This window comes from Halichoeres trimaculatus, unplaced genomic scaffold (genome assembly GCF_033239565.1).
Source record: "Halichoeres trimaculatus isolate MK-OKI-2021-1 unplaced genomic scaffold, fHalTri1.1 fHalTri1_scaffold_20, whole genome shotgun sequence".
Lineage (NCBI taxonomy): Eukaryota > Metazoa > Chordata > Actinopteri > Labriformes > Labridae > Halichoeres > Halichoeres trimaculatus.
In genome coordinates this window covers 8,801,260-8,820,391 of record NW_027437198.1, presented here as the reverse complement: position 1 = coordinate 8,820,391, position 19,132 = coordinate 8,801,260, and the positions used below count along the sequence as shown (strand labels likewise).

The following is a 19,132-nucleotide window of genomic DNA, read 5'->3' as shown; positions in this document are numbered from 1 at the left end:
AAGGCTCAAACGTAAACAGAAGGACACATGGCAGAAGCTCCACGATCACACGGTAATACAATCACAGGACCAAAGAAAGCTTCATGGGAAAACATGGCCCCCTGCTTGCTTGAGTCAACGTGTAAACCTTAAAACATCTGATTTAAAGCTTAGATTACTGGTGATGTGAATATTAAAGTGACACAAGCAGGCGTGGAGGGGGTGGTCTGTGTGGGTGTGGCTAGCAGGACGGGCAGTAGCAAGGCTGGCCCCTCCCCTTTCCACTCCCCTGGATGTGGAGTAGGACAGGGCTGCTGTCTGTCCCACCTGATAGGCGGAGCGTAAGGTAGACCGACCGAGCTCGCTGACCTGCCAGATGTCTTTCCCGGGCACCATCCTAGCCCCCCCGAGACCCCCACGTACCATGCCCTCGCCGCTTGGGTACAGGCTCAATGATGGCGGGCGCTCCGCTTTGCTGCTGGCAGAAAACAAAGACACACAGAGAGGAGGGGAGAAAGGTGAGGGTGAGTCTTCATAACTCATCTCTTAGGTTCATCAGTTTCTCTTCTGCTGGGCTGTGTCCTGTCCCGGCATGCAGAGGATGCAAGGTGCACACAAACCAGACGATGATTTCTGAATGCTGAAACATGGTCAAACTTTTCAGGAAATAGTCTTGATAACTTTGGATTCAGATGATGGAGTCAGGATGGATCACTCAATAAGCTAAAGCACAATCTTTGTGGGGCGACAATTGCTGTGTCTCTCAATCTTTCATCCCCCTGGTGCTGTAGTTCTGAGCGACAGCTGGTTGTTATCAAATCCCTTTTCTTTAAGTTACTGAATATCTAACTACCTCCACTAAGGAGGTTCTGTTTTTAGGAGCGTTTGCCTGTTTATCTGTGAACAACATAACTCAAAAACTAATGCACGGATCTTGATGAATTTTTCAGGAAATGCTTAAAATGAGATAAGGAAAAAGTGATTAAATTAACTCCACCATAAATGGTCAGATTGCTTTGCAAAACAATACAAGACAAGGTCACCATAATTTCTGATGATGTAAAAGTACGACCCTGATCCTGGCAATATTCTGGATTCTAATTTCCTGAACATGAAGTATGTACTGGGTCATTATAATTTTCAACATTGTCAGGAAACAAATTATCGTATAAACCTGCAACTAACACCAAATTGTAGCAGACAGTCTGCTGAAAGGGAGTATAACATTAAAGTAGGACTAAAGTGTTGGTGACAGTCTGAGTGATTTTCTACTTTACTTTGTTTTCATCATCATTTTTTTTCTTTCTGTATTGACATGCATAGATTTACTCTGCGTAGTTAAAATATTTTTTTTCCTTCAAAGCAGACACAATCAATATCTTTACAAATGCTTCCTCTTTGCATTATTTTTGCAGGAAGAGGCAGACAAGCAGAGCAGGCAGACAGAAAGATGGACAGATGAGGGAGAAAGAGGAGAGGAGCAGACAGTAAAGAGGAAAATATGCATCAGATTATGCACATTGCTCATCATGACCTCAGACTCATTCCTTGTTTCATCACTAATACGTTCATTAATAGCTCCACAAGCATTAACAGCAAACACCTGAGTGGGTGTTTGTTCAGAAAAAGACGAGGGGAATCAGATCACATTTCAGGTCAAAGCAGGCTGATTTGAAGGCTTAAGGGAGGAGGAGGAGAAAGAGGAGGAGTAAGGACAGCTGTTGGACCAATGTTTGATTTACCTTTTCCTCCATGAGTGGCGTTGACTGAAAAACAGCAGCACAGAGACCAAGCCAGCGAGACAGACAGACAGACAGACACCGATTAGAGAAAGACAGGAGACAGAAACGAGCCAATGACTCATGAAACAAACAAACAAACACAAACACCTGTTTACTTTAAAAAATCCTTTAAGCCCAATCATTATTTATAAACATCTATTAGTGCTTTAATTTTATTACAGTTGAAGATCTGCAGGATTCGGACATCTTCAGATGAACAGATTTTAAGCTGCACCAGATGTCCCACTCCCTGCCTGGCACTACGCTCACATCTACACCCTGTGCCGCCAATTACAAGAGTTTTACTGTAAAATCTACTGTTTAGACTCTCTGACCATGTCCAGAATGGCCACCTCCTCAACAAACAAACTCAAGGTTTGATTGCTGTCATGGTTTTTGAACATTTCCTCTCCTCTCTGTGAGTGGGCGGTACCAGCTGTCCATCACAGCTCGTGACAAAGCTCCAACACAAAGAGCACATCTACACATGCAAGGCCTGGTACACTTAGGACGAAACACACACACCGGCAACATGATGAAAGGTGAAAGTTATCTTCTAAATATACACACAAGAAGATATGAGAGGGACTTTGCACACCCCCACACACACACTCATAAAAGGACTCACGTTCGTCCACAGCCGGGGCCGTCTGATTGGCTGTTACTCCCCGCCTGCTGCATTTTGGACCGCTCTATGTGCTCGACGTACGTCTGAATCATCTGTGACCCACAATGGCAGGACAGAAAAAATGTGTCACCACAACATGAACGCAATGATGGCGTTTGAGGGAATTAACACCAACAGGTTAAGTTTCCACTGCAGGTTATTCTGGCATGTTTTAGGAGCTGGTTTTTGAGCTGTCGCTCTTACCTCAGTGTGGCGCTGGTGCAGAGCATTGTACTCTTTCTTCATGTCTGATTCTCGCTCCTCCAACCGAGTGACTGAGAAACAAAGACAGAAAAAAACAGATACATATATATTTTTTAATTAAACAGCTGAAAATATGAGGCCAGTTTGTTTTCAAGAACTTTCTGATCAGATATGGGGAAATAATAACTTCCAGCCAGATGAAAATCTTGAGTAATTTCAAAACAGCATTGCCAATTTTGCTCCCTCGTGTCAGCTACACTTAGTATAACTGTGCATGTGTGTACTAGTCACTTCACAGCCGACTGCTTTTCCAACTTTGGACAGTACAACAGAGAGCTAGCGAATAGACTGGTCCTGAATCCAGGCGCATTACCAACCATCCGCCAACAAACCTCGGACCCTGGAAATGTGAGTATTTTAAATGCTGTGTGCTGTGGAGCAGATGTAAGAGCTTTTCCTCAGTGTCCCCCCTGTCTCTGTGTTAGCTTCAGGATGCTAACTTTAGCTGTGGTTAGCCTGTTGTTTTAGCCTGTAATGTTACGGTAAACGAGCTTTGCTGTTTTCTAAACATTGAGCACTCGGAGCTCGTGGCGCTGCTCTCAGTGACGTGGAAGAGCAGGGCGGTATCAGCGGTGGCTCATTTACATATGAAGGTCACGCCCACTAAATCAGAGCGTTCTGAACTGAGGGGCTATGAGAGCCTGGAAACAATGCTGCTGTGCTTAATTTATTGGCTTTTTGGGAAAAAAAAAAACATTTTATTACCATTTCATGAAGACATCAATGATCCATATTAAACTGCAGATAAGGAGCAGAATATGGCACCTTTAAGAAACATGAAACAAATGTGGCAAATAATGATAAAAAAAAATGTTTTCTATAGGTGAAGCAAGTCAGCAAAATGGGTCCAAGTATGAAAATAAAAAAAATATGAGAAGCTAAAACTAGGACTAAACGATTTTGAAAAATAATCTAGTTATAATTTTTTTGGGACCAATGTGATTGTGATTCAGCATGCGATTCTTGGAGGGGGGACATTTATATTCTGCATTATTCACTAAAAAAAAGCACTCAATCATTTGACTGTATGACCAACAAGACATAGTATACTGTCAACATATCAACAATTCCTTACTGCACTTTTTAACTGAATAAGAAAAAGGAACACTGTGAAGTTTTTCTGACCTCCAGTTGTCAGTAAGAGTAACAATCCATACAGAATGAAGTTCATTGGGGGTATGACTCTGCCAGCTACAATCATTCTGTGTGGATCTCTGTAGCTCACAGGGTTTTTGCCAGAAAAAAAAAAAACACAGCAGACTGACTTTTGCTGGTTTTGAGGAAGAAAGAGTATAAGTTACTGTATTCCCTCCGGGTCTGTGAACATAAAACTTTTATTCGTTTTTTAAGTGCAATCTTTGTGATTTAAAAGTTGCATTCTATCATATTGCAATGTTGGTTTCAATTCTGTCTCTGTTTAAAATACAGTTCAAATGTCTTTTTCCATTTTCCTCGTAACTCAAGTAAAAATGCGTCCTCAAACTTTGGTGCTGGGTTTATTTTCCATTTGTATGTCTGTGGAAAGTCATTTTGTAAAGCTACAGGGACAATTTAAATCAATCAAAGCACCATGAGAAGGGGTGCAGATGGCCTGGCGGTCTGGGTTGCACCCCATGAGGTTCGCCCTTGAGCGTGTCTCTCATGTTATCCCCCACTCTCACCCTGTTTCTGGCTCTGATTAAAGGCATGAAAAGGCCCAAAAAATATCTTTAAAAAAACATCTTGGGAAAAAAATGGATCAATTCCGGGTTTTACTCTCTGACTTATGTTCCTGACTCAAAAAAACGTCTTTTATCTTAGCAAATTATCCTGTCTGGTATCTTATATGCCTTCTATCTGAAATTTTCATTCAGCAGACAAATATGTTAAACCAAAACACGTTGAATTTGTTGCATAGACTGTATATAGAGTGGGCAGCGTTGCTCCGCCATGTACCATTTTTCGGTTTTGAGGCCAAAATACCCCTGTTACAGGTGCCGCCAGTAGCAGCCGTTGTGCAGCTAGAGTCTGCGCAGTAGAAGCTATGAGGGACTCAGAGAGAATCTGAGTGGAGCCGGGTGACAAAAATAATATATATATATTACTCTCTACCTCCCAACATATTTTACAATTCCTGAAAGAAAATACACAAGAACTGCAGCTGTCAATCAATGTTAAACATGACGTAAAACCTTGATTTTAACCTATTATAACTAATTAAAACAAAACTTTTCAGAAAAAAAGAGGACTTGAATACAAGGCAGCCAAATGATATCTTCAAATCACCACAACAATCGGATGTGAGAAACTTTTCTACGAGGTGTAATGATTTTTTTAAGTTTGACCCCAGCCCATCTGGAATGACTGGGGAGATGGATTTTTTGACCTATACTGCAGCCAGCCACCAGGGGGAGCAGTTTTTGTAGCAACCTCACTTCTAGCCGAGCAAAATGACATCCTTTTTTTTTTTTTTTACAGTGTATGATTAGTTGTAGTATTGTCTGTTCACTCACTCTGGTCTGAGTAGTTCTTCGTCTTGAGCTCTTGCTGTTTCCCCTGTAGCTCCAGAAACTCCACCTGCACCTGCAGATCCTTCTTCTCAGCCTCCAGTGCATCCTCGAATTCTATGAATTTCTGTGGGAAGAGAAATGAAGAAAGGTAGATAATTCTTCTGGTGTAAATCCATGCAGGAGATGGTGTGATTATAACAGATGGCTGTGAGGTGTCAGGGTGAGAAAGAATCTATTTTTGAAGAGAAACTCTTTGTCAAATACATCAGCCGGCTGCACAGTGAACACACACACAGCATGTTACTGAGGAACTAGTATTTGTAAACACAGAGCTACTTCCTTTCCACACTGCCTGTTTGGTTTTTTTTTCATAAAGCTGTTCACAATGACGTCCTTTTTTTTCAGTCCACAAAGTCCTAATACTGTAATCCTTTGAATGCAGGCGGACCATGCAAACCACCAACATGCGGCAGATACACACCACAACAAACGGCTGCAGCTTTTACTACATGACTATCAGTAGACAGTGGAAACCACTAAAACTGTGGAGAACAACAGTCTCTGTTTGTGCATCAGTGAACAAAATGCTCCTTTCAGCTACCGACTGTCTACAACCTTCACAGGCACGAGGAGATAAAGGATCACATCAATCAACTCTTCATGTGGCTCACTTAAAAAGATGCTGTCGAAAATTCACATCTTTAATCTTGTTTCAATGGTCGTCTTTTTTTAGAATCGCCTAACTCTGTTCTTCACCTTTGACCTGTGCAGTAGTTTTCCTCCAGAGCAGCACAGCTACATGTAAAATAATCTTCATCCTCTTCCACAGTAACGCCTTTCACGCACAATCCTATATCCACCACTTGCACTTAAACCCAACACCTAAAGCTCTCAGCCTGCAGAGTGTTTGGTATCAAAGTGCACTGGACCTGCATCAGACTGCCGTGTAGTTACACCACAAGTTTTCACAGCATGAACGAAGTGTGCAGGAGAAAAGAGACAGAAATGTGGAACCAAGGGAGCGTATTAGCATCCCTCCTGGATCCAAAGCGTTATATTTCACAGCTAACTGTCACCAGTTAATGTGAGGTTAGCTGATAGCTAGCTTAGCTTCATCTGGCTGCATCAGCATGGAGTGAAAGCAGAAATATCACATCCAGACCCCCATCCAACAGATCAGTACACACCTGCTGAGAAAGCATTTGTTTGCATTAAATATTTTTCTGATGTGTTTATTGCAAAACACTTTGATTGGAACGATTTTAAAGCTGCACCCAGAGAAATGTGTTCACAGGTTCCTCAGGGCTGAGATGATCAGTCTTTATCTAATATCAATCAAGGTTTTTAATTTCTTAATAAACTGTAATCCTTGATGTCTGTGAAGGCTACACAAGCAGACGAGGAGCTGTGGCTTTGTTTACCATTAGCTTCAGCCTAATAACCTTGTAATCTGAGCCTTTGCTCCTCTCTGTGTCCTGTGAGAAAAGATGCTTCATGTTTTTTTCCTGAGGCTCTGAGCTTCTCCCCCTCTGTACTGCTCTTTCTTTTCATCATCCTCCACCTGTTTCCCACCGTCTAGCCTCTGCTTTGACTCGCCAACACTGCAGCTCCCCAAACCTCAGACTAATTCTTCCTCTCTGCTTCTGTGTTTTTTGTGTGTGTCTGCTCCTCATGAGCAGAAACCAGGTTACAGTGTCATGCAAAGCCTCCTCAGTGTGCAGTATTGATTTCCTATGACTCCCCACCCCTCAAACAGTCCCATCCCCCAATTACACCCCTTCAGTAGACTCAGGATGAACTGTCTAGTTTTTCTTTTGTTTTTTTTTTCCGATCTATCGCCTAACTAGAGCACAGATTTAATAAGACACCTTTTTCTGACAGAAAACAAATTGTGAAAACCCAAGTAAAAAGCGAGTCATACTCTATGGATACATTTTTTTAAAGCCTGAATCAGTCAAAGTGCTCTCTCTGAAATTATTTCAGATCTACATGTTAAATTTATTTTCTTTTGGTGTGACATGGAGTAAATATTGGTGTTCTTAGTGAATGAAATGTGGATAGAAGAATGAAAATTTAGTATAAGCTAGGGTTGCACCGATCACAATTTTGCGGCTGATCACTGATCACGGATCTTTAAAAAGCCTGACCTGCCAATACCGATTGATACGACAGCATATTAGGGCCACTAAATAAATTAAATAAATAAATAAATTTTCGAGAAAAAAACTCAAAATTTTGGAGTTTCTAAAGTCGCAAATTTACAACTTTAGAAACTAAAAAATTTGCAAGTACATTAGGTGGAAAATTTACAGTTCAATAAACTAGTAAATTTGCAAGTTAATAAAGTCACAAATTTCGGAATTTACCGGTCTATCAAGTTGTAAAATTGCGACTTTATATACTAGTAAGTTTTTGAGTTCAATAAGTCATAAACTTGTGACTTTACAAACTCAAAAATTTCAAGAATTTTATTTTTGAAAATTGATTTTTTACATTTCTTTAAGTGGCCCTTATACGCCATTGGTGATTTGGGCCGATACCGATTTTTATTTTTTTTATAACTAACAGCATATACCTTCAATGTTCCAATCTTATTTTATTGAAAATCATGAAACAATACATGTGAAGCAATAAAATCTTTATGTTTTAACTTTAACAACCAACAAAGTGTCCTGAGTTTTAGGTCTCAGAGCAAAAAGCAACAATGGCTGTCTGTCAGACCTTCCTAGAACGTTTATAAGATCAGTTTCATATGTAGGATAGGTCAATCACCGATCACGGTTCCCCCAAAAAATAAGGAAATCGGCACCGATCGATCGGTGCATGTCTAGTATAAGCGTCTCCTTGTTGAACGTGTAGTTTTTGTTGAATATGACAGCTTTGGGTTTACTCATTTCTTTTCAGTTATTTATCTACTTTCATTTTATAAACATGTTAGAAAGATAAATTTCCAACATGGCAAAAACTGCTGCTGAATGTCTGGACCTGTCCGCGTCTTGATTTCAGACAAAACCTGTTGTTACCTGCAGATTCTGTTGGTTACACTATAACCCTTTTTTCTCCCATACACTTTTTTTCATGACATTTAAAGACGATTAAAGAGGCTAACACAGATATTTAAATACAAACCAGACGGCTTTTTCTAAATTAACAGCTTACATTAAATACAAACTAGATAGAACCGACATGGTGAGGAAACGCAGCAGGGGCAGAGATGATGAAACAGACTAAGAGCTGAGCTAAGCTGATAGTAGCTGGGCTGACTGTGATACTCTGAGGCCTCTTTGGATGGGAGGAGGATTAAAGTTGCTTTATGATGTCTGCTGGATCCCACAGAGGCTGTGACAGCGGTCAGAGAGGAAAAAAAAGAAAAAAGAAAAAGAGAAAGCAGATTTCCTGTAGGAGGAGTTCAGCCGGTAATGCGATAGCTCCATATTAATGTCCACTTTTGTTGTTTGTGTTCCTGTTTCTCGCCGTGTTTCTGGAGTGAACGCCCACAGAATGTTCTGTTTACTCTGTTCAGGTGTAAGAGCATTGCTGAATGATTTTGCATGAATGTTATCACGTCCTAACTTTATGTTCACATACTATCTGCAGCTGAGTCATTTGCAACTTGGATATCAGTTAGAGGGCTCAAAATAAAGCAAATTCTTGATTACTGCAAACGTCATATAATCATAATACAGTGACTGTAATTCTGTATCTAGTCTGCACTTTGTAAAACCGACTTTTAGGATATAATACATAAAAAGTTGAGTATCATTATTATTTTATTGCATATTGAACAGGTGTTGTAAAATTGAAAACACATCTCTGTTTCTGTGACAATATTGATACAACTCTGGCTGTTTGAAGACGGATGGTGAATGATTAACCTCTGATTATAAAATCATCCTTCCTAACGTGCATATTAACTTTGCTTGAACCAATACTGAACAAACATTCCTGTACACACATGACCTCAGACACACACTTAACCCATTCTTTGCACTGCTTCTGTCTGGTCACAGTTACAGTCATTACCTGGAGTTAGGTCTGCTTTACCATAGCATCACTCAACACAAACACAACTCTAATGTATGTGGATGTATCAGGTGTCTCCAGTGCAGTTATGTTGTTCTCTATGATGCATTTACAGTAGGCCTATATAAAAAAAAATGTATTTACATATCGAGGCTAATCTTTCTCTGGAAAAGTTAAAGATATAACCTTTTAAAATTTAATTTACCAATTTACTGACTTATACTTCAACATGGTAAAATTTAAACATGACAAGCAGGAAGACTTAGATTCAAGCCTTTACTCATCATTTTGAAGAAGTTTGGGGGTATTTTTTAAAGCTTTCAAAGGGAGTTAGGGGGGAAAAAGATAAATTAACATTCTGAAGTGAACACAGTCTTAAGGTTAAGATCATCCTTGACTTAGTTTGCCAAAAACTGTTGATCAAGTGTAAGAAGCCAGTGAGGCTTCTAATAAGCTTGACACAGACATGTCACAGGCACTAACATGAGTCACATGGAGCCGGATTAGACAGAACACCATGACAGGAGGAAGCAACGTGGAGTGGGTGTGTTGATGCGTGTGGGGCCCCTGACACATCCAGGGGGTCACTCACCTCCTCAGCCTGCTTCCTCAGCGCTTTCTCCCTCTCATACTGGGTGATGAGCTGCTCGTTGTCCTCCTTCAGCAGCTCCAGCTCCACTTCGTGCTCCTGGTTCTCCGTCAGCACCGCGTCCAGGTTCTCCAGGACGTTCACCACCAGCGGCATCAGCTCCTTCACCACCTCCTCATCGTAGCTGCGGATCAGACGCTCAAACTCCCGGTAGATGCTGTTGGCCAAACCCGAGACCCGCTCCGACATCACAGACCCGGAGCCGTAGTCGTCCTGGTAGACCACCTCGTCTATCTGCAGCTCCATCATCTTAGCAGCTGGATCCGGGTTCTGTTTCCAGATGAGGGGCTGTGATTACTGCTTTAAGGCCTGTGAGGCGAGTTTGTCACAAGGTAGAATAGGCTCAGAGCAGAAAAAGGGAACAATCACTGTCTTTACCCAATAAAGAAACCTTTAAGCCATTTTGCAGCAGAACAGATTCACTGAACGCAGACGAGCTGTTGTTTTGTGCAACAGCGCATAACCTTGAGCTCGTTACTGAAAAGACTGGCTCTGATATTTGGATGTAAAGGGGCCCCCTCCTCCTCCACCAACAGCCCGTTGTATTGCCTCCAGGCGCGGCCCAGCTACTGCTCTCCTCCCGCAAAAAGCATCTGATCCGGGGAGCGGTGGATGTGGGGTGGGCCGGCCTGTGGATCGGCCCTGGGTGAGTCCATGCCGAGAAACGAAATGCCTTCGTCGATGATTCTGCACCTGCCTCTCAGCAGCCGCAGCCATGGACCCCGGCCATTACAGGCAGGGGTAAATAAATAAAATAATAAATATGTAAATAAATAATCTAACTCTGCGGATCCGCCTCTATGACACCGTTTCCTCCATGTTTTGTTCCCTTCAGCAGGCTGCCGATGCTGCTCCCTGGCTCGGGCGGTGATGGTGATGTCTCCCTTTGGGAGAGGCTCTCCCTGCTGTTCAGATGGAGGAGCCAGCTGACCGAATCTGGCTGACGTCACGCGTCTGCATTGAGCAAGCGAATTCACTGCGTCAAGTAAAGCACGCAACACCGGAAACAGACGTCAATATTTCAAAATAAAGCAACAACCTATGAAAAATATAGGCCTAAAGCCCAAAGCTTGACAGAAGCTTGTCAAATCCAAACAGTAGAGTACACAGACTTTTATAAGGACAAGGGTGGAAAGAAGCACCACTACAAACCAAAGTTATAATATATGATATTTTTTGTGCCCTACATTTTTTTAAAGCTATGTTCTATTTTCTTTGTTCTCTCAAGCTTTGGACACAAGAAATTTTAAAGAAAAAGTTACATCACAATGTGTGTCAATCATTAGGATAGCAGAACTTTGATAATTCATTGCTTCTGAAGCTTCATCCATCCCGAAAACCAAAAATCTTGAAATCTACATGTAATAGTTTTTACTTATTTAGGCCCTTTGTGTCCCCCATTTCAAATGAAGTTTACTTAACAGGCCGAGCAATCAAACATTAAAAGCTCTTTGAAATTAAACAGTTCTTTAAAGTTTCCCCAAAAAAACACCATAGGGATTCCTACCATAAATACATCTAAAAACATACATACTTGGCCCATAATATCCCATTGCTGCACATCTTGTGGTCATTTAGGAAATGTGATTTAATCTGAGCTGACATCAAGACTTTTAACAGCACCAGAATTTTTCTGAGAACACAAATACTTCAAACAATATCGAATGTAATGCCTAATTCTTGACATCTTTAGCCGTTTCATTCATTTTAGTAGCTACTTTTAATTTGAAAGTTCAAACAGGAAGTTTTAGCTTTACTTTTCCTCTCACTTGATCTCATTGAGAAGCAGAACCTGGTTCTAAATTTAATAATAATGACATTGCACTCTCAGAAAATGAAATGAAGGCATCTTTACCCAAACAAACAGAAGGAACAATAAAGAACCAGACACTGAAAAAAACTCTGATTGATTATTTTACAGCTAAAGGGTACAAAAAATTAAAGGTGGTGTCCAATGTTTACAGATAAGACATCCCAACTGACAGAATAAATATATCTTTTTACACTGGCCATGAAAAATCTTATATTCTCAAGTTGCTGATCTGCGCTTACATCCAAGCTGTAGATCAAATACTGGTCTGATGAGGGTCAAATATGAGAACTAGATGTGACACGTGCTGGTTCACACTACAGGAAACTGAGTCAACATTTCCTCTCCTGAAAAAAGTAATCATCTGGCCGAGAGAGCAAAAACAAATGTAAAGGGCAAGTCTTCAGAACAGCTTCTTCTTCTTCAATAATCATCTTTCCTCCATTATACACATCTGCAGTGGACTGTCAGGGTTTTTAACAGCACCTCCAGTCGATGCTGAGCCCAACAACAAATATAGTGAAATGTTCCAAACTGCTTAAAGTGCGCAGCAACAGCTTCTATTTTTAGTCATTAGTCACAAGAGGTTGCCTTTGTTTGATATTTCACATAAACACAACCCCGTAAAAAGGTTAAGAAACTTATGAGTCCAAAACTCTGTGGACTCTTTCAGATTAATTTATAAAATTATTTAACTGCGAGAATTACTTCTTAACATGTTACGAAGAGTAGTTACAACTTCATGACCTTACAGGCAGAACAGCACATGACATCCCAGACAATAAACACCAGTGAAGGAGCTGAACGCAAACATCTTTCACTCTCACTCTGACATGTTTAGCTTGGGCTATTGTTTGCTGAGGAGAGGATCAACAAAAGAGACAAAACACAGTCAATGAAGCAGAAAAACTGCAGATAAAGGATCCAAACTGAAGCCAAATGAGTCTTAACCACCGCCATATTTAACAGCTACTCTCCTGGTTCACAATGTGTAACCCTGCTCAGGCCTAAATTATTAATCACCACATTGTACTCCTCAAACTGACACCCTGAGGAGAGATGGGTGCATGAATATACATGAATGAGCAGGGCTGGAAAATCAAACATTGAGAAACTCCAAATGGAAGAAACTTAAAATCTACTTTACTTATTTTTTTTTAACTAAGACTTAAACAAAATAAACAATCAGTGGTATTTCTTAATTCCTGCAGTAGGTGGCAGTAAAATGCTGCTAATATTTTACATTTTACACTTTACACCAGTCATGAGGAAGGTGGGTGGCAGTCTCAGCCTCGCTGCTTGGACAGTGGAGCAGGTTCAAAGATGAGGTTTTAGTTTTGATCATTACTCTGGTATAATTTCCTTTTACCTTTTTTATTCATTTCAGCATTTAAGTTGAATAAATCTTTCACTGAACTTGCTTAGTCACAATGCACTTTTTGTTTCGGTACTGAAAACCATAGAATTTGATGGTTTACAGTCCGTAGAGAAAAAAAAAAATCCGCACAATGAGGTTAGTTTTAATTGTTCAGGAAATTCAATTTTCAATTTTAAAAAAATACTTTTTACTTTATTTTTATGCTAAAATACATTGATGGATCCCATTACTGGGCAATTTTCTGTCGTCCTCTGTTGACTTCATTCTGAAGTAAATGTGAGTAAATCCAAAGTAGAGCTGTAACAGTTGACCACAGCCTATCTGTGCAAACGTTTATTATTTCTGGTCTGTACTAAAAAGAGATGAAAAGAAATTTAGTAAGGATGACAAAATGTCGTAACAAAGCTAAAAAAACACATTCCTCTCCCAGGCAAAAAAAGACCATTATGGCTTCCCCCCTTTTTTTTTTGGTTGAAGTGCTGCTTAAGGCCAAACTTGAAATAGAGGAGTATCTGTGTCCAAGTTATGCATGACATTTTTCATCTTCTAAAAGTACCCTTTTCAGCTAGTACACCCATTTTTATATTATCAATGAGTTCAAAATATTTCCAGATGAAATGATATTTTTTGGTAAATAAACAAAATAAACAGACTCTAAATGCAAAACAACAGTTTTATTGCAATACACAGGACTTCTTTCTTCTGCTGCACTCATTGCCTGCCAGGCACATCAACACAGGGGACAGGCCGGCATCAGAATACCATAAATGTGCTTTATGAAGTGGATGAGAAGTTGATTATCGATGAGCTCACCTGGACTCAGGTAGGCCCCATGCTTGTCCAGAGTTCACTTGTTTCAGCCGTTTTAATTTAAAACATAAACAGAGGCCTACCCCAAGCAACACAAAACAAAGAGGCATGTTTTCAGCGAAAGCAAGCAATGAGGATGAAGCAGAAAAGTACCTGCTCAATACAATGCACAAAATCAAAAATGGAATTTTTTAAGGAAGCAGAAATATTTGAGTAAACAACCGCATTCATCTTTGTTTCATTCTTTTTTTTTTTTTTTGGTATCTTTATCTCTGATCAGTTTGTGATCAGACGGCAGGTCGGTGATGTTGGGCACAAATGAAGGAATACTCATGAGAAGGCAACAAAGAGAAGATGCTGAGCTGATATAAGGCTTTTGATTACACAGTCATTGGTTGTATCCTAAAATACATTATTTTAAGAACAGCTAAACAAAATGATTGTATAGAGCCATTCTGGCAATGCATAAAAAGTGGCACTAGCGGAACTTCTTGAAACACTTAAACCAGCGAGAAGATCCATTCACCTCCCCCTGACTGAATGCCTGAACGGTGAGGCTTAAAACTATCACCTTAAACTTTCACACCAGGATTTTGGCAACATTTGAAATGGAGGACTGCAAAAAGGCTGGTCATCATGAAAAAAGAAGCAACACCCAAACCACTCCTGCAAAGATTTTTTTCATGATGACAAATAATTGCGCTTTAAACCAAACTTAAGCATGCCTAAAGAAACTGAGAAAAGCAAAACATTGAGATTGAACCACATCACAGCTTCAGTGATTAGGTAACAGCTAAAGTGTTGATTGATAATTTGGTGATTGTATGATCGTAGCTTTCAATAAAGATGTGAAGGATCGGACAATAAAGCCAGACAGGATTGAAAATGAGACAACGTTGCTGATCAGGAACCGGGTGTGAAACAGAAGTTCCTGGTCTATGTTTAGATTTGCAGCTGAAGTAACCGTGAAGGGAGAGAGGTGTTGGAATGAGAGAACATTATCAGGAGAGCAGAGGGGAGTGTATGGACACAAACAGGAGGTGTGTTCAGCTCATCAGTAGAATACCACACTTGACTTTCCTCCAGGGGGGTTGAGGACCCGGTTGTGCGAGCGAGGTTTGGGGCCCAGATGAGGCTCGTGGTTCTTCAGTTCTTCGGCGATCTGTGCGCTCTGAGGAGGAGGTGAGGAAGATGAGGGAGAGGGCTCGGGCTGAGGGGGGGTGGCAGCTTCAGTAACAGGCTTCTCCTGGGCTGGCGCTGGGGGGGCAGCTTCTTCCTTCACTTCAGGCTGGCTGGCTTTGGCTACAGGTGCTGGGGGAGGAAAAAAGGCTTCCAGTAATGATGGGAGGAAAATAATATTCTAAAATTGTGAAACCAAACAAAGAAAACCACAGTCGCGGTGCAGCTGTGCCAGCACACACACACGCTCTCTCTCTCTCTGTACTTTAATTTTCCAGCCGTTGTAAATCCTGTTGGTTTTTACAGACACTGATTTAACCAGTTTATTTAAAAACAGAATATTTTTATTCTCATTCCTGTCAAAAAGCCACAAAATAAATACAGTCATGTGAACTCTTTTGGTTGAGGAAGCTCACCTGGTGATTCTGCTTCAGGTCCCACACTTAAATTGTCCTGAAAAGAACAAAAAAGATGTGAATATTCTTATTGCCGTGAACTGAACAACTCAAAATAGGTTTAAAAAATAAATAAATAAAATAAATTACACTGTATATTTAGATCAATGCCTTGTGATGTGGCTGAGCATTTTCTTTGTAGTCTTAGAAAATCTTATCACATGTGCTCTGTGGAAAGGATCAAACAAGTCACAGCAGGCAAGCGAGCAAAACCCACGCTCTGAGTGGTCTGACGGGGTGTGAAGCTATAAAACCTCCACAGAAGAAGCGTTTTCAACTTCAAAAAGTAATTGCTTCAGTAAAAAGTGCATACTTTGTATGACAGAAGTTAAAGCCTTTTTGTATTTCCTTTTTTATGTCCAAACTGATTTTATTCAGCTGTGCGGAGAAATAAATACACATGCTGTTAAAAGAGGTAAGCTTCCTCTCTAAGTTTCCCCTTGTGAGCTAGCTGAATCTCTAAAACTGCACAGTGAAGTGCTGCTCGGCTAAAAAGCTTATCCAAAATCTTCTTAAAATTCCTTTTTGCAGGATAAACATCCTGACCCACCATGCTTTCTGAGTTGCAAGCAAACAGCTGTATGAAGAGCAAACACCATCACTAGCCTCAAAAAGAGAAAATAATGATTTGTTAAAATGTGACTGCTCTGAAATCTACATTGTGTCACCTTTCTGGAATCATTGCATAATAGACACAGCAGTCTGAGCTTGCACAAACACTATTGATTCACAGAGAAAACAGACTGATACAGGAAGGTGAATTCTTACAGGATGCCACGGGAAACCAATACATGATAAAATAGGTGATGAGTAGACTTTTGTACCCTACTTACTCAGCAGAGTTAGTGCTAAATACATTTGTAGGTAGAGGCTCACTGGCTGGTGTGAAAATGCAGAAGGTAAAGGAGAGAATAAAATAAGCAGAGAAATATAAAACAAACCCAAGAAAGAATTTAATGTTTGTGCACAGCCCACCTTTGGCTTGTTTGGATGGCTTCTGCTTGGGCTCAGGACAGGTTCACTTTCTGCAGCTCCAAATATGTTGCTGGTTGGTCCACCTGGAGGCATGGGTTTCTGTGCTTGAGCTGGAGCTTCAGGTTCCCCAAATATTCCACTACTCTTCCCACCTATATGAGGGATTACCAACATGTGTGTAGTGTTTACTACTGTTCTGCTAATGTACTCTTTGCTATTTAGTTAAGTGTTAGGCAAATTATGATGACCTAAACTTTACAGCTACTACACAGAGGAAACTGATAGACCATATCTGGCATGCAAATGCCATGGTACAAACATCCAGAGATAAGGCAGTAAAGATGACTGAGTATTTTTCCACAGAGGACTAGACTGAAAACATACTTCACTACATCACATTCGTCACACAATCTGAAGTATGAATGGTTTATATATTTTGGAATTATCACATCATAGTAGCATATTTCACACCCTGGACACTGAGTAATGCTTTGACTAGCCTGCCTCTGCACATCCATAAGCCTCATCATGCAGGCCTGACCTGGAGGATTGGAGCGTCTGGGTGCACTCTGAGGCTCCTCTGGTGAAGCAAAAACTTTAGAGGCCATCTTATTAGGTCTTCTTGATGCTCCAGCATCGTCTTCATACCCCCCAAACAGGTTACTGGAGCCCCCTCCAGGAGGCCGCAACACCCTAAAAGGTAGAAAACAATACATTGCCACATTGAAAGATCACATTTGGACAAATTACCTTGTGTAAATGTGATGTGGCACAGGCTCAAAAAAGACAGGGGATCTCTGATAACTGTTTAGTTGGAATTCTTTACACTGTAAAGCTATTTGATTTTCCATGAACCCTTTTGTTGTTACTCTTCAGGAAAATGTTCAATCATTTGCTCATTACAGGTGCTTTGGTGCTGGGACTTTCTGCTTTTTTGTTGGTCAAAAAAAATCAATAAGGAATAATTTATACAAAAATAAATGGTTAATTGTACATTACAAATGTAGTTTATAGCTGCTCTAAGCTAATTTGTTGCTGATCTGAGGTTGTTAACCCTTTACTCAGGGAAAGTGAAATAATGTGTTCAACTCAACGAAGCTAATGTTTACAGGGAAATCTTTTTATGTGCTGACATACAACACACACAAAGCTTATGTGAAAACACGTATTAACTTGGCTATACTTACATCACAGTACAACTTGTACCATAGCTAAATAACATGTTGTCTGATTATACAGCCGGTAAGGCGCCATGCGTCTAAGAACCCTCAGTTTGTTAGCCATGAAGCTGTAATTTGTCACTTTATTAATAGCCACACCACATCTAAACCATGCTAATCTGCAAAGATGACTCAAGTACTGACACTCTGGGGTCAGAAACAGGAAATAAAACCCCTTTTAAGTCGAACAATGTGTCTCTCGGTCCGTTGTTGGAGTACAAAGAGAAGCAGTCTGAAGAGGATTTCACACTTCCGCAGGGCACAAGACAACGCCTGCTGTTAGCTACATGGCTAATACTTGACTTTACAATCTACTGAGGCGAGAACTGAAACTATCACCCACTTAAACACAACAAACTTGCAGATAATAAGCTCAAAATTCATTTTCGACACAAATGGGTGACAGAAATTGGTTAAAAATGCAGAGGCGGATACAGCTACGAAGAGCTGCTGTCATACGGTAACCCACATTAAGATACCAGCAGACCGACCGACTTCTGCGCTCGAAATAAACACTATAAACAAACAATTAAAAGTCACATTTTCTATACATTTGTATATATTTTACCTCGAACTTGGTTTGGAAGAAGAGTCCAACCCTTGAAACATGTTCGTCGAAGTCATGGTGGTTTTGTTTTGAGCCTTCAAGTTTCCGAAGACAACTTCGTCAGTTTGCCAACTGGACCAGCAAGTTCCCCCAACTGCGCATGACCAGTCCGACTCCACAGGGAGGAATTTCAGACCATCCCACTGTGTGACACGGAGGAATGTAACTGGTCCACTGCCAACCTGCTGAGTGTGGGGTGCGCTCGTTTTAGTGCTACCAGTTGCCCCACAGCTGAAGTGTTACGGATAATAATCACAATGGGAAAACTGCGTTGTAATTCATGGGGTTCAACACCATTTGACTAAACACCCACTAAATTTCAGTAATATAAACAGCTCAAAAAACGAAAATGCATCTTGAACGTGAAATTTGAAATGAAATCACAAACTACTTGATACGCTAAAACATTTCTTCAAATACCCAAGTGTGATTTTTCTAGATTTTGTATGGAATTATTATCAAAGATTGGATTTTCTACGCGTTGTCCTATAGACAAAGCCATGCTTCCACTTCTTCTTTTTTTGTATAGTCTAAAAAAAAGTGTAAAATCAATTTTTAAAACATTTTGCCCGGGTGTTTTTCGGTGTACGCCGGAAATTATTTCAACTGCATTCTGTGGGTGCCATTTACCTATTCGACATTCAAAGTGTCAATCACTCTCTGGGCGGAACTTACTGTTAGACCTGAAAGAAACATCTTGACGACGATACAGTTTCTGTAAAATAACGTTTCATAATGTTAGAAATATCTTTTCTAACCTAGGAGGAAAATCTGCCCAGTACTTTGAAAATATGTATATCAGGAAACTTGTACAGCATGACAGGAAGAGAACATTCATTGGTCCCT

The 19,132-nt window shown here is 40.5% G+C and overlaps 2 protein-coding genes across 22 annotated transcripts in view; both read right to left on the bottom strand.

The window, feature by feature from the left end:
• The window catches only part of mapk8ip3 (mitogen-activated protein kinase 8 interacting protein 3), a 37,469-nt gene extending 26,690 nt beyond the window's left edge, over nucleotides 1-10,779 (bottom strand). For 5 of the 21 annotated variants that reach the window (XM_074697624.1, XM_074697611.1, XM_074697620.1 and 2 more), the window contains exons 1-6: nucleotides 9,796-10,778; nucleotides 5,184-5,304; nucleotides 2,632-2,702; nucleotides 2,389-2,480; nucleotides 1,722-1,745; nucleotides 307-457 (exon numbers count right to left, since the gene is read on the bottom strand). In XM_074697624.1, the coding sequence (XP_074553725.1) occupies nucleotides 307-457; nucleotides 1,722-1,745; nucleotides 2,389-2,480; nucleotides 2,632-2,702; nucleotides 5,184-5,304; nucleotides 9,796-10,101 (765 nt within the window). In that variant the 5' untranslated portion in view covers nucleotides 10,102-10,778. Of the gene's footprint in view, nucleotides 1-306; nucleotides 458-1,721; nucleotides 1,746-2,388; nucleotides 2,481-2,631; nucleotides 2,703-5,183; nucleotides 5,305-9,795 lie in introns of all 21 variants that reach the window. The other 16 variants (XM_074697631.1, XM_074697629.1, XM_074697626.1 and 13 more) reach the window with 12 other exon arrangements.
• A 3,307-nt stretch (nucleotides 10,780-14,086) lies between these two features.
• Nucleotides 14,087-18,406, bottom strand: jpt2 (Jupiter microtubule associated homolog 2). The gene is made up of 5 exons (XM_074697568.1): nucleotides 18,248-18,406; nucleotides 17,001-17,152; nucleotides 16,460-16,611; nucleotides 15,446-15,482; nucleotides 14,087-15,161 (listed from the first exon to the last, which is right to left on the bottom strand). The coding sequence occupies exons 1-5, from the start codon at nucleotides 18,301-18,303 to the stop codon at nucleotides 14,905-14,907; spliced, it is 654 nt and encodes a 217-aa protein (XP_074553669.1). The 5' UTR covers nucleotides 18,304-18,406; the 3' UTR covers nucleotides 14,087-14,904.
• Nucleotides 18,407-19,132: the final 726 nt, after the last annotated feature.

Excerpts from the sequence above, each read along its gene's own strand:
- jpt2 (XM_074697568.1), bottom strand. The coding sequence starts at position 18,303 with ATGACTTCGACGAACATGTTTCAAGGGTTGGACTCTTCTTCCAAACCA. Across the intron at positions 17,153-18,247 it reads TCTTCCAAACCAAGTTCGAG|GGTGTTGCGGCCTCCTGGAG; the intron begins GTAAAATATATA and ends TCTACCTTTTAG. Across the intron at positions 16,612-17,000 it reads CAGACGCTCCAATCCTCCAG|GTGGGAAGAGTAGTGGAATA; the intron begins GTCAGGCCTGCA and ends TCCCTCATATAG.